Source organism: Rattus norvegicus, chromosome 10, assembly GCF_036323735.1.
Source record: "Rattus norvegicus strain BN/NHsdMcwi chromosome 10, GRCr8, whole genome shotgun sequence".
Lineage (NCBI taxonomy): Eukaryota > Metazoa > Chordata > Mammalia > Rodentia > Muridae > Rattus > Rattus norvegicus.
The window spans coordinates 91,946,669-91,970,225 of record NC_086028.1 but is presented as its reverse complement, the minus strand read 5'-3'; the positions used below and the strand labels follow the sequence as shown (position 1 = coordinate 91,970,225).

General features: G+C 48.5%; 1 protein-coding gene and 1 non-coding gene across 9 annotated transcripts in view; one reads left to right on the top strand and one right to left on the bottom strand.

Moving 5' to 3' along the window:
- Tex2 (testis expressed 2) overlaps window positions 1–23,557 on the top strand; it is a 109,971-nt gene that overhangs the window by 76,135 nt on the left and 10,279 nt on the right. For 4 of the 8 annotated variants that reach the window (XM_063269210.1, XM_063269209.1, NM_001100554.1 and 1 more), the window contains exons 6-9: window positions 3,526–3,672; window positions 7,774–7,873; window positions 16,744–16,876; window positions 22,986–23,111. In XM_063269210.1, coding sequence (XP_063125280.1) covers window positions 3,526–3,672; window positions 7,774–7,873; window positions 16,744–16,876; window positions 22,986–23,111 — 506 coding nt within the window. Of the gene's footprint in view, window positions 1–3,525; window positions 3,673–5,261; window positions 5,471–7,773; window positions 7,874–16,743; window positions 16,877–22,985; window positions 23,112–23,557 lie in introns of those variants that run through there. The other 4 variants (XM_006247647.4, XR_005490787.2, XR_010055189.1 and 1 more) reach the window with 4 other exon arrangements.
- Window positions 17,831–17,911, bottom strand: Trnap-agg83 (transfer RNA proline (anticodon AGG) 83). The gene has a single exon. It is a non-coding gene; the product is annotated as a tRNA-Pro (tRNA).

Sequence of the window (23,557 nt, the reverse complement as noted above, 5' to 3'; positions counted from 1 at the left end):
TGGAGAAGAGATCAAGATTCCCATTTTTGACCTCTGGGCTCCATATATACACATATGTGCATACATCTGCACATATATGTGCAAGCATATATACACCACATGCACACACCCAAAGGCACATATAAAGGAGTGGAGTGAAAGCTTCGTAGGTAACGGCTTGTTCACATGATGACATGCATTTAACCCCCAGATTAAAAAGCCAGCTGTGGTGGTGTGTGCTGTGATGCCAGCACTGAGGAGAGAGAAGGTGGCCTCTAACAGATCAGGCTGGCCTCTAACTCAAAAGGACCTGCCTGCCTCTGCCTTCCAAATGCAGAGATTAAAGGACACTGGGAAGAGACTGGAACTGGGCTTGGTGATGCATGTCTGTAATCCTGGTTCTCAGGAGGCTGAAGTTGGATCGCCAGTTTGGAGTCATCTGTGGCTGTACAGTGAGACCATGTCTTTAAAAGGGTGGGTCAGGCTTAAAATATAATGAAAATGTTTCTGTTCTCTCTGGGAAGAGAGATCACTCGTGTGTTCTGTAATGAATATGGATTGTTTTAAAATCGGGAACAAGCACAGAAGCGTGAAGAAAGTGTCCTGCTGTGTCTGCTCCTGGACCAGGCCGCCACAGCTGCCACCTTGACACAGCAGCCATGCATGACCAAACTCAGGAGCAGTTGCTTCCGCCTCTCTTTTAGCAGAAAGGCCTCCCTGGCCTCTCGATGGCCTTGCCTCAGCTTCGGAACATTGGCTTCCCCAAACATTGTCTTTGGAGGCGTGCTTGGTTACCCTTCCCTACTGTGTGGAGGTAGGAGGCGGCATGATGAATATTCTCCTCACATTTCTCCCTGCATTCACAGAGCGATATTAGGACGTGTATGCACATTTATTCTTTGGCTTTAAGTTTTTATGACAGTCGTTGGAAAGGCATTATAGCAGTCTGTGGAGGCCAGGTTTTGTTCGTGAAGCCCTTTTGAAGCATTGTCTCTGTTCTGCAGCTCTGATGTTTGTCTTTGTTCCCTGTGCCCCTGTGCAGAGCCTGCCTTAGATACAGGAACTGGTAAAAAGGAAAAGCAACCTGCTCGTCGGTTCCTTGAGACGTTTTACCACATCATGTGCTTAGACATCATTGTGAAATAGTCTTTGTTTCTTGTGTGTGTGTGTGTGTGTGTGTGTGTGTGTGTGTGTGTGTGTGTGTGTGTGGTATGATTTGTTTCCTGTAAAAATGAGCATTTTAAAGAAAGACGGATAAAGGGAACATGTGCTCTCCTGAGAAAGGAAGAGGCAGCCTCCTCTTCTGTGTAGCCTACAAGACTAAAAGTGATGAGAGTCTGACATGGGTAGTGGTTTGGCACTGCCTGAGTAGCCTGGGGGGGGGTCATTTTCTTCAGACATGTGATGTTCTTCAGAAGTCTGCACAGATAATCTGATGGGGTTTACGGAGTCCTGTGCTGGTTATCCTTGGCCTGAAGATGATGGTGCATGGTGTGTGGGGGCGGGGAGTAAGCACAAGCACGTGACCACACACATGCACACATGCTTGTAGTGTAAGAAATTGCTGCCAGCCTCTGTCCTTCCATCCGGAACTTGGTGGTGGAGAATGTCTTGGTTAATGTACAGACATGACAGCACTAGGGAAGCATACATAGAATGTTCTAGAGTGGGGTAGAGCCACCTCTTCTAAAGTGGAAAAATGAATGTGTATCAATTTTAAGCAGGTTAATTTTCAGTGGATGTGGATGTGTCTGTGTGAGTGAATGCCACGTGTGCAGGGTGTTTGTGGACGTCAGAAGAGAGTCTCACTGGTGTTGATGGTGGTTCTGAGCCACCAGTGGGTGGTGAGCACTAAAGTGTGTCCTCTGGAGTGCAGTAGTGCTCTTACCGAACTGCCCTCCAGCCTGTTTGTCCTTAAGTCACTGACATCCGTAAGGAAGACCTTGGAAATCATCTAGATTTGAAGGAATCTAGAACATGTCCTGGACACTGATGTGTTGCTAGAAAATGGAAGTGAGCCCCCCACTTCCTAGTTCCCAGAGAAAGAGCTGGCACAGCTCTGACATGGCGAGGGGACTGAGCAGTCTGCTGGCTCACATGGATCAGACCCTAAGTCCAGGTCAGACCCATTACAGGACATAAACCGTAGGGTTCTCACAGCCAGGCAGACCTTCAAGGTGGATTCTTGCCGCCTGGTGACCAGTGTGCCATGCCACTGTCCTGGGCACATAGCCAGGTAGACCGATTGGTTACACAGAGCAGGTCACGGTGGCACATGTGTACAAGCACAAGGTGTGAAGGAAGAGAGTGAATGGCGTATCCAGTTGTGTTTGCATAGATCCCAAAGGGAAAGTGTGAGCAGTCATTAGGCTTCTGCATTTCTCCATCTTTTGATTTTTTCCTTTTGCTTGCTTGTTTTTCTGTATAAGGCTGCAGTCTAATTCAGGTGCCTGCACAAGTGTCTGTCTTGTTGGTGGGACGTTGCTTCCTGCCCTCCCTCATGACAGAGCAAGCAGAGAGCCAGAATCAGGCTTCAGTCATGACCTAGGGATTACTCCTTCCTCAGACGGAAGCAGGGCCCCCTCTTTCTGGGGTGCCACGATGCTCAGCTGTGGTGATCTGCAGGAGTCTGTATTGGCCGTGTGTGTCAACAGCACCAATGTTGCCACCTTGTAAGTACTGAGCCCACCAGCACATGCTCGCCACCAAACCTCACAGTCCCCTCATAGATGCTGCTTCTGCTACTGCTGTTCCTCTTCCTCCATGCCCACCTCTGACCCACAGTAGGCCAGATTCCATAGTCTAGCAGCTAACCCAGGAAGTTAGAGACAGGTTTCTCACCCACTGGTCACAGCAGATGTTTCAGAGAGATTGTGTGTTGGTTGAGCACTGGGCATTAGAGCATTTGCTGGGCTGGGGTTGGGGCAAACATCTGTCCTGAGAGCCGTGTTCTCCTCCAGCCCTGTGGTTCTGACCCTCCTCTTCGTCACATGCTGAGAGGGGAGCGCTTCGGAAACTCCTGACTCTGCTAAGTGGGGTATCTCAGAGGCACAACAATGCAAGTGTCAGTATTTGTAAGCACCTCAAGGATATCTTGCCCTTGCAGGGATAAGGCTGAACTTGAGTCCTGGCCTTTGGGAAACTCATTTCCTCTTGCATGAGGATGGGCTTGGCAGCCACAGGCCCAAGCCTTAACTGGGAGAAAAATAAGCAGGCTGTGAGAGAGAGATCTCAGACATGGAGTTAGCTGGGAACAGGGAGCATGGGCAGGGCAGGTTATCTGAGCTGGGGCTAGCAGTGTTCGGAGCATCATAGGAGGGTGGGCAGAAGCAGAAAGAAGACGAGAAAAGGTGCAGCTGTGAGAGCGGATTTGTTTCTCCTCCTCTTGCTCACCAGCACCATGTGGGACTTGTAATTTACAGGGAAGATGGACAAGTCACGAGTTCTGTTTCTACAGGAGGGGCCTTCAGAGGCTTTATGGAAATAAGCACCTGTCTGAGTCTCCAGTTTTCTGACAGCTAATTTTGGTCTCTTTTCTTTTGCCAGTTGCCAGAGGCCCCACCCTCTGAGGAGGAAGAACAGGAAGCCTGGGTGAATGCCTTGCTTGGAAGAATATTTTGGGACTTCTTGGGTGAGAAATACTGGTCTGATGTGGTGTCGAAGAAAATCCAGATGAAACTCAGCAAAATTAAGGTATCACTTTTCACTTGAGAGGCCTCTGGTCCCCCACCTCCTCACTTCTGGAAGTTCTGGCCCATTAGGTCTTAAGTGAAAATGCACCTTGATCTAAGTGTACCACGTATGCATATCTGGCCTGGATCACAGACTGACCTTGATTTGTGACTAAGTATCTAGAGACTTGAGTCAGCTGTGGTGCTATGTCATTACCCTCCCTCGGTGGTCCTTCAGAGCTACCCTCCCTCTGTGGTCCTTCGGAGCTTGTTTAGGAGAAAGGAGCTTCCATAGCTCATTTGTGTCTCAGTTAGAGACAGCTTACACTCAGTCTAGCTTCGAGGTGGGCCAAGCCACATGGACATTTTGAACTACATAGCACCCTTTTTCAGGCTGCTCTCCTTCCCTCAGCTAGGACAGTTAAATGTGTCTGTCACTGGCCTTTGCTTTGGGCCAGATGTCTCTTTGTGTTGGGCTCTTTCTTTGCTGAAGGAACACTGGAAGTGTGTTTAAAATGCCTAAAGATCCCCATAACTGTCATTAAAGGACATGCTTGTCACCCAGAGACCTGTAGAGGTTCCTGACAAGCAAGTCTTTGGCGTGCTCCGGGTCCAGCCAGGGAGAACATTGGTCACTGAGGCCTCACTGACAGTCCTGTGATCAGCTTATGTCAGAGGCTCTTTTGGGCATCGATTTCCTTTGAGAAGCAGAAACCTGTGGCTGCTTTTCCTAGAAGAATGTTCACTAATGTAAACCTTCACACATGCTCTCAGGGTGTTCAAGGCCTCCCAGTCAGGAAAACATCAGACTAAGGTAAACTTGGGTTTGAAGAAAGATAAGGACACAAAGCAGCTTCACCTTGATTTTGGTCCTTCCTCTGGACAAGACAGAGTAGTTTTTGGCTTAGTTGATCTATGACAAGCTCTGTGTGCCTTCTCCAGAGCAGTCTTTGCCCTTCCTCCGCTCTCTGGCAGAGAAGAGAGGCTAGGCTGCCTTTCGACCTGGAGCATGGCTTTGGGAGGCCCTTTGACAAGTGTCAACCAGTTACTGTCCTCAAGGTAGGTTGAATGTGGACCTGGCTCCTGCTCTCCATTGTGAAGTGTCCCTCCTTCTTGGGGAATGAGACAGCAGCAGCCACTTGACCTCTTTGTCACCTCGAGAAGTCTCCAGGCAAGGCAAACAGAGGGGCTGTCCCTGTTTCATTCTCAGACACTGGAGGGCTATGCTTCCTTGGAGCAAGAAGAGAACAGGGCATGCCTGCCTTCCAGACGGACGCTCACCAGTTCCAGAAGCATGAACTTTTGAACTAAGAGTGGAAGGTCCTGGTTTCTCGTCCCCCAGGGAGTGATGAAGGTTCCCTCAGTCTGGAGGAAGTCTAGGGAAGTCTTCTGCTTCTATTGCTAATGAAAGTCCTTGCAGTTCACCAGCTTAAGCTCCTTCTGCCTTTTCTGGTCAGAAGGACTGAAGGTGAGGTTGGTGGCTTTGTCTGCCTCTCACTGCTCCTCCTCTCATCCCTGCCCACTTGTGATCTGCTGCACTGCAGTGTGCCCTAGAGACAGAGGTGACTGCAGGAACAAAGGGCAGAAGAATAACACCACATTCCTCCACAGACGCATAGGATGCTTCATGTCAGCCAGAGGTGCATCTGGTATCCAGACGTGGATTTAAAGCAAGCAGCGTTTCTGCCCCAACAGCAAGTAAAGTCTTTGTCTTGGCCCCTACTGGGACTCTCATGCCCTTCAGCAGATGCTGTCATTGCTCACAGCCCGATGCTCACCAGCAAACGAGACCAACAAACCAGATGAGCTTACTTAGCAGTGTAAGGAACGTGACCCTTAGGTTTCTGTCTCATGTGGGACCCTGTAGGTTTCTGGTTGACTTGTACAGAGTAGGGACTCTCTTGATTTCATTTGAGGCTGACCTAGGGGGAAATGCATGAGGAGAGGTTAATTGCGATGTGCTAGCTTCTTGGGGTTAAGTCACCCACATTCACATTGCTGCTTTTTTGGGGGAGGGTATCTAAGACAGGGAACACCGATCCAGACAAGGATGACTGAGGGCTGGATGTAGCAGCTCACGTGATATCGTGTTGCCTACCATGCTGGAAGCCCCATGAGTGGGCGCCCCAGCATTTGCAAGGTAGTGGCAGGAAACTGAGATGCTCAGGGCCATCCTCAGCTACCCAGTGAGTTTGAGCCCAGCCTAGGCTACATGAGAACCTGTCTCAAACAACACTGGTTGGGTGCCATGTTCATGAATGCCTGTAAAAAAGCAGAGGTGGTGTTGTCCACCTGGTGAATCCTGACAGATCCCACTTCCTGCTGAGAGCCTGCTGCAGAGATCCACTGTGTAGACAGCAGAGTCACCCTGACCAGGTGCAACCCCACTGTGTGTTAAAACCCCCACTGTGTGTTAGCCTAATGCTCAACTAGATAAATATAACTTAGACAATCCTGGAAGAAAAGAAAAGAAGGACTTATAAACTATAAAGCTGTGTCAAAGCCAGGCATGGTGGTGCATGGCTGTCGCCTCCGCACCCAGGAGGCTGAAGCAGGGGGAGCATCATAAACTCAAAGCCAGCCTGGGCTACACGGCGAGACCCTCTGGGGGTGGGGGGTAGGAAAGACAGAGACACAGACAGTCAGACAGACAATTATAAAGCTACGGCAATGGGGGGAGGGGAGGGGCCAGTTTGATGCTGGTAGACTCCAGTGTGGCGGGAAGCTAGTATTCAGAGGAGACAGTCCAGCTCAGGGAACACATCGGTTAGTTGCTGGATGAATAGGTGGGGTAACCAGCCATTTGGGAAAAACAAAACACTAAACCCCTACTTCAGATCTTAGGCTAAGCTGCCTGAGGTGGCACGTGCCTTTAGATCCAGCACCGGGTGGCACGGGCAGACAGGTCTTTCTGAGTTCAGTCCAACTACAGTTACATTAAGATCCTGGGGGTGGAGGTGGGGGTGGGGAGCCCTTACACTGAAATAACAAATGATCTGAAGATTAACAAAATACACATCCAGCCTGGCGGTGGTGGTGGGCCCAGCACTCTAGGGGTGGAGGCAGACAGATGTCTTGAGTTTGAGGCCAGCCTGGTCTGCAGAGCAAATTCTGGGATAGCTAAGGTTACACACAGAGAAATGAGAAACACTATGGAGAGAGGGGAGGAAGAGGAAGAGGAGGAAGAAGAGGAAGAGGAGGAGGAGGGGTGGGGAGAATACAAATCCAGCCAGAGGAAGTATAGATAAGGTGACAGTACGATCTTGGGGTAACCTGGCAACTCTGAGAAGGATAGCACTCCTGTGTCGTGCCCTCTATGATAAACTCCTGCTGATTGAGTTGGGGCTGTTAGTCAGGCCCAGCAGGGACCAGATAGCACACTCAGGTGATTAGCCAGAGGAGGTGCAGAAACCCAAGGGGAGATAGCAGTCTGCCTGGGTCCGAAGAACTGGCTGTGGCCCTCCCTGAAAGGGCAAAGGTCATCTGGCAGGAGAGCTGTGAGGGTAGAGCTGCCTGACTAGGAGCTCTAAACCATGCTGGAGCATGAGGACAGATGTTAACATTTCTCCCTGCACTTTCCCTCCCCTGGCCACTGGTGTACACTGATGGCCTTATACAGCCTGACACTAGAGAGACCTTGGACACAGACTTCCTGGGCAAAGCCCTCCTAGACCTGCCTTTGTGGAGCAGGCAGAGCATGGGAGGAAGACAGAAATAGCCAGCCCTGCGACGGGGATGCGGGGTTGAGTGTCAGGCTTTAGTTTTGGTTTTCCCAGTTATTTCTAATCCTGTGGTACATCTGCCTGTCTGAAATGTAGCAGCTTCTTACCCTCTGTTCTCATTCTTACCACGCATGCCCTCTACCGAGCAGGTGTCAGGCCAAATGCCTCTTCACCTCCTCACCAAGACAGCCATCGCTGACCAGGTCCACCCTGAGCCCCAGTTCCTGCTTATGAGATTATAGCATTTGTCTGTTTATTTGTCTCTGCCTCTCTGGTCTGTACATAGAGATGTGACCCAACACTGTAACTCCTCTCTCCTCAAACAGTGCCCGGAGCTCTGTTGACGTTAGTGTGTTACCAGCTTCCTGGGGTCTCATTCACTGTTTGTTTCTTTTCTGCAGCTCCCCTACTTTATGAATGAACTAACACTGACAGAGCTTGACATGGGTGTGGCTGTGCCAAAAATCCTTCAGGCCTTCAAGCCTTATGTTGATCACCAAGGTAACTCCTAGTTGGCTGTCGAGGACTTGACCCAGGGGTGGAACAGTGCTTCTCTGGCTGTAGTTTTCACACCAAGGCTTGTGCTTAGAAATAAGCCAAGTCTAACCTCCCTGTTCATGTAGACAGTGGGTTTTGTTCTTAGTCTTTGTTTAGTTTTTAAACTTGTGGGGGTGAGGGAGGGGGTGGGGAGAGGGAGAGAGATTGGGGAGCTGGTGAGGGATGTGTGTGCTGAGGTCAGAGGTCAACTCTATGGAGTCAGTTCTCCTCCTTACTTTTAAATGAGTTTCAGGGCTTAAACCCAGACCATTCACCTTGTAGGGCAAGAACATTTACCAGCTGAGCCATCTCACCAGCCATTTTTGGATTGCGTTGATCTTGTTGTTTCGTTGCTGAGATCATGTCTTGCTGTGTGCTGCTCACGCTGCTCTTAGACCTTGCTCTGTAGCCCAGGCTGTCTTTGGGCTCATGCTCTTTGTGCCTCAGCCTCCCTAGTACAGACGTGTGCCACCACATCCTACAAGTGGCCTCTTTACAACAGTCATGGTGGGAACTGAGCAGCAATGTCTGGGCTCCTCCTCCTGGCTCTCTTCTCTTATAGGGGCTTTCCCAGATCCAAGACACCCTCCAGCCAGTTGTTGGGGCCCAAGCTTTTGTGTGAGTTGTAGCCCTTGTCAGGGTATGAGGCAGTGGGCTAGGGTTCAGCTGCACTCTCCCCTCATGGGCACCATGTGCCCATCTGCCCCAGCCCTGATTCCCTGAGAGGCGCTGCTCTGCTCACTTAGCCCCGGCCTCACCCACCTCATCTTGTATATTGTAAAACCTTTGACCTTCATGTCTTGCGTCTTTATAGCCCCTTACACTCCTGTGGGTCTAGAGGATTTGAAAGATGAAGACATTTGAAGGCAGTATTTCGGGAGCCAATTATCTGCTGGAGCATAGCTCCTGGACTTGTGGTTTTAGGCTTGCCGTGGTCACAATATTTATGCCTAATCTTGTGGATGGAGAGAGAAAAGAATTGATCAGAATGTGGAAGAAATATGAGGAATGGCACAGCTTTCTGTGTCTTTTATAACATGTGGCTTCGAAGGGCATCAACAGGGAAGAGTTAGTATGCAGGAATTTAGTAAAAACTGAGTGGGCCAGGTGGACAGAAAAGGCTGTTGGCACACAGGAAAACCCCACCAGTTCCCTCCCTCCTTCCCTCCCTCCCTCCCTCCTTCCCTCTATCCCTCCCTCCCTCCCTCTCTTTCTCCCTCCTTCCTTCCTTCCCCCTCACCCCTCCCTTCTTCCTTCTTTTTTGAGACAGGGTCTTGCTAGGTAACCCAGCCAAGCAAACTGCCCGCTCAGCTCAGTTTTAGCATCCCCTGTCAAGGAAGCTCTTCACCTTGAATCATGCTTAACTTATTCCCAAGGAGGCCTAGGAGCAGAATAGAGGGGAGTAACACAGCTTTTCTGGAGAACATTATGTGTTTTGACGTTGATATTTTGTGCAGTTTGCAAGGTCTAGGACAACTCTATGGCCGTCGAATCACATTTAGTGAACTCACTTTTCTGCTGTTACACCATATGAAGAGAGTGAGTGTTCTGTGACTACACTTAGCAGCTCTGCGTCTCCCTCCAGCAGGGTTTGAGCTGACAGGGCACACACATACACTGATCTTTGAGAAAGTCACACATCCACCATGGTCACCTGTAACCCTGAGATCTGTCCGCACCTTGATCAATCTGAATACTGCCGTGGGTGGTGAGGACCGCAGAATGAAGCTAGATGAGGTTTGGACTCTACATGTAGTGTACTCGTTCTAACCTGGTACAAGGTTGCTTGTTCTACACCCCTGCCCCATACAGCATGGTACACAGTATTAAAAGGTGTGCCACTAAGGTAGCTATGTAGCTAGGATCTGTGCCCCATCAGAGTACAAGGGCAGGGTCTTCCTCTGACCCATGGCCTCTCTGCTGCCCTTTGCAGTAAATAATCAACTTACACAAACCTTCTGATCCCTGGGCTTTTAAAACTAAATACTGAAGGTGCCTGTTGCTTGCAACCTCTCCAGTCTCAGCACTGCCTTTTCCTGGTTTAATAGAAATATCTAAGGAAAGTGGCACTGGGCGGGGCACAGTAGGCTCTGCCATATGCTAGTGTCTCTGCGGCTTTGAACTGCACTGAAGATGTGGGGCTGCATTGGGCAGGCTTTGAGGATAATTGGAGATCTAAGTCTCCAGGTTCTTTCCTGGCTTTTTGGAGCTGGTGTGAGACATTTCAACTCTGCAGATCAAAGCCTTGCTGCTTTTAATCCACTTGAAGCTTAACCCCTTTCAGGGCAGATCTGCTGGTTTGCATAACAGAGAAAATATTACCAAAGAAAGACATTAAGCCTGGGGTTTAATTGAATTTGGTCAAATTAGGCTTTTCCAAGCTTTTGCAGGATGCCTGTATGACCCAAAACAGAAGTGAGCATGAGGAATGCACTGAGGGGTTTTTCAGTAACAGTCACATGTTCCTTCAACTGTGTAACTGTGTCCACGCTGTGTAAACAATAAAGTATGCTTAACCTAGGCTTAGGTGGCAGTCATGTTACTAAGTGACAGAATCTCACAGGACTGCTGTCCTACATGTGGTTCACTAGTGATCACAAGTCATCATGCAGTGTGTGACTGTGTGAGTTTGGGGTTTAGGATCCCACTGCTCTTGGGGAGAGCCTTCCTTTTTAGGGAACTTGAAAGCTGGGGTGACTTGGTAATAGTGGTACTCCTGTGAGACTCCAATGCCCCTCTGGAAAATCCTTCCCAGGGGCTGGAAAGATGGCCCTGCAGTTCAGAGCCCTTGCTGTTCTTCCAAAGGACCCAGTCTCTAATTCTAGTTCCGGGGAGTCCAGTGCCCTCTTCTGATGTCGTGAATCCTACACACACATGGGTACACAGGCATAAAGGAGGCAGAATATCCATACACATAAAATAATAATTTTTAATAGAAAACATTTTTAAAAAGAAAGAAAAACCTCTTCCGGTTCCCATGGGCTGTTGGGGCTTCCTATCCTACCTTAGGCTGCACTTTTAAAATTCTAAGGTAGGGTCTTTATGTGGCCCTGGCTGGTCTAGAACTTGTCATGCAGACCAAACTACTCTCAAACATGCGACAATCCTCTTTTCTCTGCCCCCACGTTCTGGGATGTTGACACACTGCAGCATTGCAGATGTGGCTCCATAGTGGGCGTTGGCTAAACTCAAACCCACCGTTGCGGGAAAGCCCAGGCGAGAGCTTCTCCCCTCTTCCGTGGAGACTCTGAGAGCACTTACCTGCCTGTCACGAGGAGCACATGACTTAACACACCTGAGGTAGTTTGGATGGTGGTGTTACTTTTACTATTACTATTTTACCCTTGATATTGCCTCTGGAAAGCTTGGGGTACGATCCGGGTGGCTGAGTTGTGGGAAGCAGAAGGCACCCACTTTGCAGCAGGGTGCAGTAGCACAGGAAATTGCAGAGTCTCTCTTGTCTCTGAGAGCATATGACCCCAGTCTGCTTGATGAGAACAAAACAGTCACTGGGGTGATCTTCTGTAGCCCCAGCACATGACCTTGAAAACCTATGGTACATGCTCCCTGACCTTGATAGCCTATGGTAGATGCTCCCTGACCTTGGTAACTGATGGTAGTAGACGCTCCCTGACCTTGGTAACCTATGATAGATGCTCCCTGACCTTGATAACCTATGATAGACGCTCCTTTCAAGCTTTGCTCTCTGGATGCTGGACATTCGCTTTCAGAGGGGAAGCCAGCCTACCATGGCAAAAAGGAGGGGGAAAGTCAGCAGGGTAGGGGAGGCTTGAGGTCAGCTCCATCAGTAAGGGTCTTGGAAGTCTTAATACCTTCTTGTTGTAACTATCAACTTGACACAATCTAGAGTCAACTAGGAAGAGTCTTAGTGAGGAATTATGTAGATCAGGTTTGCCGGTGGGCATGTCTGTTGGGGAATGTCTTGATGGTTAATTTGAGGTAGGAAGACCCACCCTGGAGGTGGGTGGTACTGTCTTCGTGGGTTGGTCCCTGGACTGTGGACATGCATGCGCTCTCTCTCTGCCCATGACTGCATGGGATGCTTTATGCTTTGAGGACCCACCTTGTCTTCCTTGCAATGGTGAGCTGTAGCCTGGCACTATTGTCCAGATAAACCCTGTCTTCCCCATGTTGCTTTTTTGCCAGGGTATTCATCATAACCACAGAGGTGAAGCTAGAACACCTCCCAAGCAGCAGGTGCCCTGTTAGTCCAGACTCAGAGTCCAGACCACACAGAGTCCAGACCAGTGCGCTAACAGTACAAGATGGGGCTGCTGTGTGGGACCACACGCTTTCTGTGGCTGTGTGGAAGAGTTATGAAGTCATGGGGTTTATTAAGGAGAAATGCTCACACATACACATACACACACACAGACAGACAGACAGACACACACATACACATACACAGAGGGACAGAGACAGACAGACACACGCACACGCACGCTCCTCCATTCTGTTTGTGGCCTTCCTTGCTTCTGGGGACATGGCTGTTTAGTAGCACTTTACATTATGGACTGGGCTGAGCTGATTGAGGCCATCTTTATTCTTTTTTCCCCACTGATATTTTTTAATTAATTAATTAATTAATTATGTATACAGTGATCTCCCTGCATATATACTTGCACACCACCAGAAGAGGACACCAGACCTCATTACAGATGGTTGTGAGCCACTCTGTAGTTGTTGGGAATTGACCTCAGCACCTCTAAGAGCAGCCAGTGCTCCTTACGTCTGAGCTATCTCCACCCCCTTTTTCCTGATTTGTCTTGAGACAGAGTCTCATGTCGTCCATGCTGCCCTAAACTCACTGTGTTACGAAGGATGCTTCTCTGCTTCTGCCTCCCTCGTGCTGGGATAACAGATGTGTCACCACCCGGCGGCCATCTTTATTCTGTACCCATGTGCTTACATGGCTGTGGAATCCAGAGGCTGAGGTCATGTATCTTCCTCTCCATCTCACTCTTAAAGACCAGTCTCCCATTGGTTCTGGAGCTTACCAGTTTGACACAACCCTGGCCAGCAAGTCCAGGGAAGTCTCCACTTCTGCCCCTGGGATTAGAGGCACATTATCCAGCGTTTTACCTGAGTGCTTGACAGTCAACCAGGTCCTTCTTCATGCTGGCACAGCAGTGCTTTACTGAGTTAACAGGATCATGTCCCCAGCCTCATCTTTATTCTTAGCCATGTACTTCCTGAAGACGGGTTCCTTACGCCACCTGTCAATTGATCTGGTGCCCGCTGAGAGCTCAGCACTCTCAGGGACGAGCTGTCTAGTCTTTGTGTGCCCTTCTCAAACCCTCTAAGGTTTGTCATGCTAATTGTCATTTGGTTGGTGATTTGTCCCTGATTATGGTTAGAATAACAGCGTGTAGCTAGCTGTCTGTGTTCAGGGTACGGTGCCACTTCTGGGGTCTGACCCCATCTTGACATTGTCACCATATCTGTACATTTTGCCAAGGCAGAGACAGGCTTCCTAGTGGCTGTTGACTTCGTCTGGTGGCCTTGTAAGCCAGGGACTGGGGCCTAGAAGTGGGACTGGGCCTCTGCTCTGAAGGGTGCAGGTTTGCTCTTGGGTTTTCACTGTGCTTCTTGCCGGCTAGTCATTGCCATGGAAGCATTGTTCAATGCAGTGGTGAGAGGTCTCCTTTTCTGCACTTACAAGAACATCATAATAATTTGAGATATTAGTTTATGACTTATATTAGTTTTAATTTCTCTACCCCTTCTTGAGTCCATCTTAGGTTTGTGGGTGAGCCTCGTGATACATAATGAGTCTGAAACCAGACACTGGAGCAGAGATACAGTTCAGGAGGCCAAATGTTTACCCAGGATGAACAAAGCCCTGGGTTTGATTCCCAGCACTCCCTGAGAGAGGAGGTGTGTGCTTATAATTCCAGCCCCTGGGAAGTGGAGACAGGGGAATCAGAATCAGGTTCATCCTTAAGTACACAGCAAGTAAGGGCATCCTGGAACACCTGACGTCCTGTCTCAAACAACATTAACAACAACAGAACAAACAAAGAGCACAGCAAACCTGCCATAAGTGTCTGATCCTGTGTGGGCCTCTACTGAGATCGGTTTCTGGTTCTCTGTGCAGCTTTACCCTGTAGCAGCTGCAGCCAGAAAGGATAGCCAGGGCATAGACCTGCTGGCTGCATACAATCCTCCCTAAAAAAAGTTGGTGTGGTGTCCTCTGTGTGTAGGTGAGCCCTCTGTCCAGAAACTTACAGTGAAACTCAAGCCCTGGTTCCTGTAATGGTGCTCTAAGCCTTCCTGTGCCCATAATACTTGGGTTTTTTATTTGTTTTGGTTTTTTTCTTTTTAGTCAATACGAACAACCAGGGACTAGAGAACTGAGTCACTAGTAAAGAGCACTTCAGGTCACAGTGCTTACATCGGGTGGCACACAGTGGCTGTCACTCCAGTTCCAGGAAATCCGATACCCTTAAGTACTTACTGGTCTCTTCCAGAGGACTTGTTTGAACCCTGGCACCCATGTTGGGTGGTTCACAGCTTGGGGGGTAGGGAGGTCCAGATGCCCTTGCCTGCACACTAGCACCCTTATAATTCATATTTTTTTTCTATTCTTTTTTTCGGAGCTGGGGACCGAACCCAGGATAATTCATAATTTTTAAAAAGGATAAATTTTTTGGAGAGAAAGACAACAGAACCTTCCATTTTGGAAGGAATAAAGTTTTGGTGCGCTTGATATGACAGCTTTCAAAGACAATTCATGCCATTAATATTATTTAGAAACCTGGCCTGGGTTTCCAGAAGAAACCGGTGTCCTTTTTATAATGACTTAAATTCCCACGTAGCCCTTTGGACTGATCCCTTTCCCCTGGGTGGTTAAGGACTAAGTGTCTCTCCTGAAGCCGATGTGCCTTTTTTCTCCACAGTACCAGCACTATGAAGAGTAAGTTATGATTTCTCTCTAACTGCTTACCGTAAGCTAGAAATGAAGCAGTTTTTCCCGCAAAGAAGATAATCACCCTTGACCTGTGCCACTTAATTAAACCGAGTCATTCATGGAGAATAATCGCATTCAGTAACAGGAAGAACTTGTTGAAAACCAAGTAGTGAAGAATTGCACCATTAGTACTTTGTAGGATTGGACAGTGCCTTTATCCAGGGGAGGGGCTGTTTACTGCAGTGGACTGAAAAGGGAGCTATGTGTGAAGAATGGGGTGAGATCAATTTCCTGCTTCCTCTTACATATTGTCACTCATCTTATGAGGGTCTATAAAAGACTAATAGCATTTAAATAGCCACATGAAGGATTGCATTTTGATTGAATATCCATGAGGTCTGTGGAGCTCTAAGAGTGAGAAGCATCTCGTGTAGCTCTGCCTGCCAGGCCACCCCCTCGTGTGCTGACAGAGTTATGAGATGTCTGTGAACACTGCAGATGCTGGGCCGGTGGCAGCCACCCTGGTGAAATGAGATATGAGCTACTTACAGCAACATCCTTCTGATGACTAAATTCTTAAAACTCTGGCACTAAGTGGTTCTCCTGTTTTACCTAGATACTCCTGGAAATCCTTTTGTTTTTATTATTAGGTAATTTCCAGAAACAAATGGATACTAAAAATCTAAAAATGTGGGCACTAGAGGCATGACTCAGAGGTTAAGAGCACTTGTTGGTCTTGCATAGGACCAGCACCTGCACTTACAACCATCCACAATGCCAGGTCCAGGGTCTCCAATGTTCTCTTCTGACATTCTTCTGCACCAGGCATACACACTGTACACATGCCTCGTGTGTGTGCAGAACACTTATACAAATAAAACAAATCCTCTTGTCTTTCTTTTCCTCTTTAAGATTTATTTACTTGTTTTATGTATCTGAATAAGCTGTCACTGACACCCCAGAAGAGGGCATCGGATCCCATCACAGATGGTTGTGAGCCACCATGTGGTTGCTGGGAATCGAACTCATGACCTCTGGAAGAGCAGTCAGTAAATCTTAAAAAACAAAACAAAACAAAAAAATTAAAAGTTTGATGTGTGTGTGTGGCGGGGCAAGAGATCACAATGAATTTATTGGGCTGTCTTTCTGTTTTTAAACAATTCAATTCTCTTTTTAAAACCATTATTATCTGCAGGGAGGAGGTAGGATAGGGTGGGCTTGTACACACAGAGGTGGGAGGACAACTTGTAGAAGTCAGTTCTCTTCCTTTCCCATGTGGGCAGGTTATTAGGCTTGGTGGCAGGCGACCTTTACCTGCTGCTGAGCCACGTCACCTTCCTGGTATAGGCCAGAACACTTAGCAGAGTGACCCCAACAGCTGCATCACTGCGAAGCCCCGCCCGCTTATGACTGCCGTCTGTGGCTGTCTTGTGAGTCACGCAGCGCACACAGTGAAGTCTCCTCACTTGGCCAAACAGCATCACCTTGGCTACCCTTCCTGGCAGTGCTGGGGGTCAGCCTTCTGGGCATTTGTTTCTTTCCTGTGAGGAGGAGAAGCCCCAGAGAGAATGGGGAAGGGGAGGGGGGAAGGGAGAGGCTGTGTGTCTGGGTATTTTGCCTGCATGTGCTTGTGTGCACCACATGCATGCCTGATGTCCTCAGAGGCCAAAAGAGGATGTCCAACCCCTTGAAACTGGAATTAGAAAATGGCCTCGATCCATCATTTGGGGGCTGGGAGCTGAACCCTTCTGCAGAGCAGCAAGAGCTTGTCACCACTGAACTATCGTTCTAGTCCCGAAAATACCAGTTTTGATAATGTAGTTTAGACTCATATTAGGGGGAGGGAAAAAAATCAAAACAAAAACTCTTTTTTTTTTTTTTTTCCTTTTAACTGTCTCTCTAGGACTCTGGATCGATTTGGAAATGTCTTACAATGGGTCCTTTCTGATGACTCTCGAGACCAAAATGAACTTGACCAAACTAGGTAAAGAGCCTCTTGTTGAAGCCCTGAAGGTTGGAGAAATTGGCAAAGAAGGGTAAGGGGCTCTCTATGAATTTACTAACCAACCCTGGGGCCCAGCCTCTCCCTGCAGCCTGTGAGAAGCAGGTCGGCACGTGGGAGCCCCAGAATGGCCAGCAGGCGCAGTGTCAGTGCTTCTGACCGCAGAGCGAGCTCTACCCCCAGGGACCGCGGTGGCAGCATACAGTGGCTGTTTGTTGGTGTCAGCAGTGGCAGGGGTGACACTGTCTGAATTACCCAGAAAGCATCGCTGGCACAGACAAGCAGGACAGACTCCTCTGAGCATACACTGTTCTGCGAATCAAATCCTTACTCTGAAGCCTACTTCAGCTCCGAGCCACAGACAGCAATATGTGGAACAGATTAAGGTCCCCTGGGGTCTAGCACTTTAATCACCAGGTCAGAATTATTTATAATGAGATGGTTGATTCTGCAGCTAAGAGGATGCTCTGCAAGTGTTCTGAGAAGCACTTTCCCAAAATAATATAATATTGATTTGCTTAGTAAATTCTTCTCTTTATAGACAGTAACCCAGAGTTAATCTGATTTAGAAATATTCCAGAATCATGAGGTAATTAATGGAGCCTAAACCCACCTACTCCTACTCCCCCATCTTGTGCCCTACCTCCCACCCCCGCTTTGATGCCCATATTCTCCAACACCTTAAAAGTCTCTGTTCTGGCTACACATCTAAATGATAGATTGAGCCAAGTTAAAGGAGGCCTCTCCCACCCCTAGTCCCTCTATAGGAACCAAACTACAGTGGCCGGGCTTGTAAGACACTGGCTCTTGGGCTCTTCGCTTAGTTGTAAGCTGATTGACCCTCTTTACGTTTTCAGTGCTGATAGAGCAAGGACTTTGAGTTGTGTCTTCAAGGACATTCTTTTGCTTAGATGATCTGGACTTATCCGGGTTATGTGTTGAAATGTCCCTGTTTTTTTTTTTTTTTTTTTTTTTTTTTGGTTCTTTCTTTCGGAGCTGGGGATCGAACCCAGGGCCTTGCGCTTCCTAGGCAAGCGCTCTACCACTGAGCTAAATCCCCAACCCCGAAATGTCCCTGTTTTAATAATTGGAGAGTTGCGCCTGCTCTATGACTAACCCGTATCTGCTGTTTTCCTTTCATTTCTCTGCTGTTTGTTAAAATGTGTTTGGAATCGGCAATCTGTGGATTTGTATTTTCTGGTGAGTGGTATCCATCAACTCCCTGTGTAGCATTCCACACCCTGTTCGTGCTGAGCCTGATCTGGTCCCATTTGAAGCCACTAAACAATATCATTTCATCACTTCCCCAGACACAAAGGCACAGCCCAAGGGCTCAGAAGGCTGAGAGCAGGGGTGAGGCTCTGCTGACAGAGGGTCTCCTAGACTTCAGTGCTGGGGTTCTGATCTCGCCTATAGTCAGACCTAACTTCTTTATCTGCTATTACACCCCCAACTCTGATCCCTGTAGCTGAGCAGTGATAGTCTGGCCTTCTGGCAACAGAGTTGCAAAAACACCGTAGGCAGAAGCAGTCTGAGAAATGAGGACCCCGGCTAAAGATGTAGCTCAGTGGGAGAGCAGTTGCCCACCTAACATGTGCCAGGCCCTGGGTTTGATCTCCAGCACTTTTTTTTTTAAATGTATCTACTAAATGGTAGTGGGAGGAGCATTTGAGTAAGGCCCTTTAGGAAGTAGCTTTACCCCAGCACAGGGCTTCAGGCTCTGTTGGAAAGGCGAGGTGTACCCATCAGGTGGGCAGCAGCCCTCTAGTTCTGAGTTTCGTCTTTCATGCACTCCACAGTGACTGTTGTTGTTCTGGTTGTCTTGGCTTTCCATCCCGTTACATCCACAAACTGGCTGCTCAGAGGATGCCATGTTTCCTTAGACTGACTGAAAAGACTCCCTTTCTCTGGGAGTGTAGCTTTCATAGTAGAATGTATTTCTAAAACCATCATTTCATAGAAGAATCCTGAATGCGATGTCTATCTTCTTCCTGTGGGGATGTTAAAATATACATTAATATGCAATTTGCAAAAAGAAATACAACCTCAGAGCCCTTCCTTTGTGAGGAAAAAAGGCCTGAGAAACAGACCCTTGGGGAAGTTGAGGACTCCAGACCCCATCTATATCTCGGAAAAACCATTTTCACGGCCATTGTTTGGCTCAGAGTTCTGAAGCATTGAAACCCCCTGAAAGCTGGTGCATGATTCCAGAACCTAGTTCCAGAAGCACTTCTAAAATCTGCTTCCTCTGTTCTCAGCCATGAACATGTGTAGACACCTTGAGACTGGGGAGACGGGGGACAGAAGGCAGTCCAAGTGGTAGCTGTTATTAAACATCGATGTCTTTGTTAATATTGCACCCTAGTTGGGCTGGAGAGATGGCTCAGTGGTTAAGAGCATTGACTGCTCTTCCAGAGGTCCTGAGTTCAAATCTCAGCAACCACATGGTGGCTGACAACCATCTGTAATGGGATCTGATGCCCTCTTCTGGTGTCTCTCAAGATGGCTACAGTGTACTTACATAGAATAAATAAATCTTTAAAAAACAAAAACAAAAACATTGCACCCCGTGCAGACTCTGTAGAGGCCCACAACAGCCTCCACCTCTCCAGGCCTCAGCTTTGACAACCGTGGCGTCCTCACCGTTTTGCTTATAGTGGTACCCAGAGAACAAGACAGAATTGAAATCTAGGTTTCCTCAGTCTGAAGGCGGCTCCCTCTGACAGTCATTTACAGGCATTTGTCTTTTACGCCTGTTGTACTTCCACAAACAGCATGTCTTTTTGTCACACACTGTAGTTAAACCACTTTGGGGCAGAGAGGCAGTCAAAATGGGTTTCAAGGACCAGGAATGTGGCTCATCGGGAGAGCTCTTGCTAAGCATGTGTGAGACCCTAGGCTCAATCCCCAGCACTATGGGAGTGGAGGGGAAGGAGGCAGTCTGAACAGTCTAAACTTTAGGAAAAACCCATAAAGGGCCTTTAAATAAGACAGAGGGAATTCATCCTACATGACAGATCCTTTAAATGGATAGTGGAGTGATTTTGCAATGTACTAGGTACAGCTTGGGCCAGTGTGTAGTCTCCCCAGCCTTACGTAGGCCTTTGATCTTCCTAGGAGCCAAATATACCATGCCTAGGTCTCATCCTGGGTGTGTGTCTGTATGCACACAGCTAATACATGAGCCTGCTTTATGAGAAAGTTAGTGCAGTCTGAGGAACGAGGTCCCAGCCACGCTGCTGAATATGTGTATTTACTCTTCACTGAAAGCTTTTTGCAATTGCCCCTGGCATCTGTGTGTTCTATTCCAAACTGATAGCAAGCATCCTGCTTTGCAGGTAGTTTGAGAAACTGCTGGGATGGGGCTGGAAAGATAGTTCAGCCATTAAGGGCACTGGCTGTTCTTCTAAAGGACTAGAGTCCAAATCCCAGCTCCCACATAGAGGCTCACAGCCACATATAACTCCAGTTCCAAGGCCATCTATTGTCTTCTGGCTTCTGTAGGCACTGCTTGTGTGTATAACACAGACATATGTCCAGGAAAAAAGAGACAGACAGACAGACAGACAGGCTGGCTGGCTGGCTGCTGGAAGTTGCTAGAAGTGATAATGATTATTCAAACAATAAAGAAAACATTTGAACCAGGCGTGGTGGTTTATGCTGGCAATCCCAACATTTGAGAACCTGAGGCATGAGAGACTTAGCCTGAGTCTGAAACTAACTTAGGCTACACAGTGAGTTCCAGTCCAGGCTGGAACTGACTACAAAGTGAGACACCCCCCCCCCCCATCTAAAGGAAGGGAGGGAGGAAGGAAGGAAGGAAGGAATACAAAGTGAGACCCCCCATCTAAAGGGAGGGAGGGAGGGAGGAAGGAAGGAATACAAAGTGAGACCCCCCATCTAAAGGGAGGGAGGGAGGGAGGAAAAGAAAGAAAGAAAGAGTGAAAGAGAGAAAGAAAAAAAAGAGCCCAAGATGGACCACCATAAAATAATTTACTTTCTCTCGTGTCTGACTTTAGGCTCACTTCTCAAGTGGTTTTTTAACCAGAGGCAGCGTAACTGGAATGAGCCTGTTCAGTGGTTCTGAGAGGATAGAACACTCTTCTGGAATTTTGAGTTGTGTTTAAAGCCAGTAGTTTCTCACATCCTACACATCTCTTCTGAGGATGTGTGCTGTGTCTAAAATTCTTGTCGCCATCATAAGGCCGAGAGCATAAACTGCACATTTAGTTGTAAAAACTGTGTCTGAGTCAAGCGTTAGTAACAGAGTGGTCCTGGGTTCCACATAAAATAGTCCCATTTTGGGCGATAGAATTGCTGTTTAGTCAAAACTGGACTCCACAGAACCCGATACACTGGAGCCCAGGCAGCATTATCTGAATTGTTCACTTGAAGCAGCAGAATGCAGCTAGCCCTCTGTCCTGCAGAGGATTAGTTCACGCTGGAACCGCAGAGCTCAATGCAGGGCTCACCCGTTGGCATCTTTCCCCCAGGGATGGAGGTGCCAGACGGCACACATTGGTGGGGACGAGGGTCCATGGCTCAGCAGATTTCACTATGATCCCAGGTGCCCTGTGCTGTGTATACATGAGGAACTGCCCTGTGCTGTTAGGCCAGCTTCCATACCTGTCAGCATGAGGGTTGCAAGCTGGCAACACAGCTGTTTGACTGGTGGGGATATGGGACAGTTGTGTAATCTCTGACAATTTGCATTTCTGTCTCTCCTAATCTAAAAACCCAGTTCAGAGGGTTTTTTGAGAATCGAATTTTCTGTATAGATTTGAAACCCAAGAGCTCTGTGAGGGCGGCCTTCCCACAGGACCTCCAAGGCAGCTCTGAGCAGCAAGGGCACAGAAGCTTTCTGAACTAGCCTGGCTTGTTGGGGGAACGAGAAGTAGGTATTCCAGATGGGGAGAGGCTTCTCCAAGGGACATTCCCCTTCAGCACTGAAGTCCAGCATGGGGTGCAGCTCTGGCACCATTTCAGAGTCAGCGTGAGCAGGATCCCTGTGTCCTGCCCGCGAGAACATCCGTGGGATCGTCTTACAGCCAGCTCTGGTTTCAGGGTGAGAGGCTCAGCCTGGCCCTCTCCTGTGTGCAGCTGAATACTCTGCCCTTGACCCCCATTAATCAGCCGACAGTTACCCCAATGAATTTCTAGTGGCTCGAGGAGGTGTGGAGAACCTGAGAACAGTGGTAACGGGGAGGTTGGGCCTGAGCTGCCCGTCTTCCTGGCCTGAGTACTTTGCCCTGGTCAGCAGTGCAAGGCTGTGTCTAGTGATCATTTTGTTGCTCAACAGTGATCAGAGAGGGCTCTGTCCTTTGTTCCTGTCACACCTAGCTAAGTCCCTGAGCTATAGAGAAGGGGCCCAGCTAGTAATCTCATAAGCAGGCAGACGCCTTTGCTAGGTCAGGAAGCCTCTGGCGCACCTCAGAAGGAAACCTTGACCCCACAGCTCTGCTGGTGATTGGGGAAGCTCCACCCTTCTGGAACCCTAAAGATTTAGTGAAGGGCGGTGATCTCTACAGGGGCTGGAAAACCTGCCTGGCCTTTGAATTTGAGCTGTTCTAGAAAAGTCCCTAGGTTCTTATGTCAGGTGCTTCCTTTTGAGTCCCTTTGGCTTTGGGCTTTCTCTGTGACCCCACCCCAGGAGATGGAGAAGGCATGGTGTAATATATCTAATCTCACCAGTTCAGTCAAATCTAATTTGAGGGGCAATTAAGCCACAGACAAGGGACTTGCCTGTATCTCATCCTTAGTAAGGTAGTCACATCACCAGCATTAAGCTGCCATCATAACCCCTGCCTACTGTCCATTCTTTCCATTCATCTCCCCGCCACCCCCAAACACACTTGGCTCCTGCATTTTCTGTGACTCCATCCCACTCCACCCCTGTCTTTCTGGTGCATGCTCAAAAGCAAACTGTTCTGGGCTCAAGTCCTCTGCAGTCCTGTTGGGGACTTGGTGCTAGAATTTACTGAGTAAACAGCCAATCCAAGAACTCTTGGGTTCTCTCTTAGTGACATTGTCAGTGTATAACAGAGGTTTCTTCTTGACCCTCTGTGAGTGCATGTGTGCGTGCGTGCGTGCGTGCGTGCGTGCGTGCTTTTCCATGCACTACCAGTGACTTCCTCTCTGTTCAGTTGCAGGCCCAGGGCATACTGTTTGGCTGACAGTGATGAAGAATCCTCCAGTGCCGGTTCCTCTGAGGAAGATGATCCACCAGAACCCAGCGCTGGAGACAAACAGCCACTCCCTGGGGCTGAAGGGTAAGTGGATGGGGCTTCTGGAGGCTCTGGTGGTCAAGGGAGAGGCCAGGATTCAGCCTGTCTTTCCCTTCCCCTCTGAGCTTCTTCCTGCACTCTGAGTGAAACATCTTAAGAGGAAAGAATTTGGCTTTGCCTTGCAGTGTGAGTAAATATCAAGAGACTTTGAAGGAAAGGCTTGTCACTGGTAGTGTTCCCTGGTCTTCCGAGGGTGCAGACTGCACACCACCTCCCCCTGGTGGTCTCCGAGAGAAGGAATCCATGCGCACCACAGCCCGTCTACCTGCTGTTGCCCTCTACAGAGCCCAGATGCTTGGGTTATTTCTTTTGTGAATTTTGAGGCTGTGGATGACCTAGCTACTCTTCTGGACTGTGAACTTCATCTGGGGCCCCCTGTGTCTGTGTCTTTGGCAGTGTCACGATCAGAGTATGTCACATGTCTTTCTGTA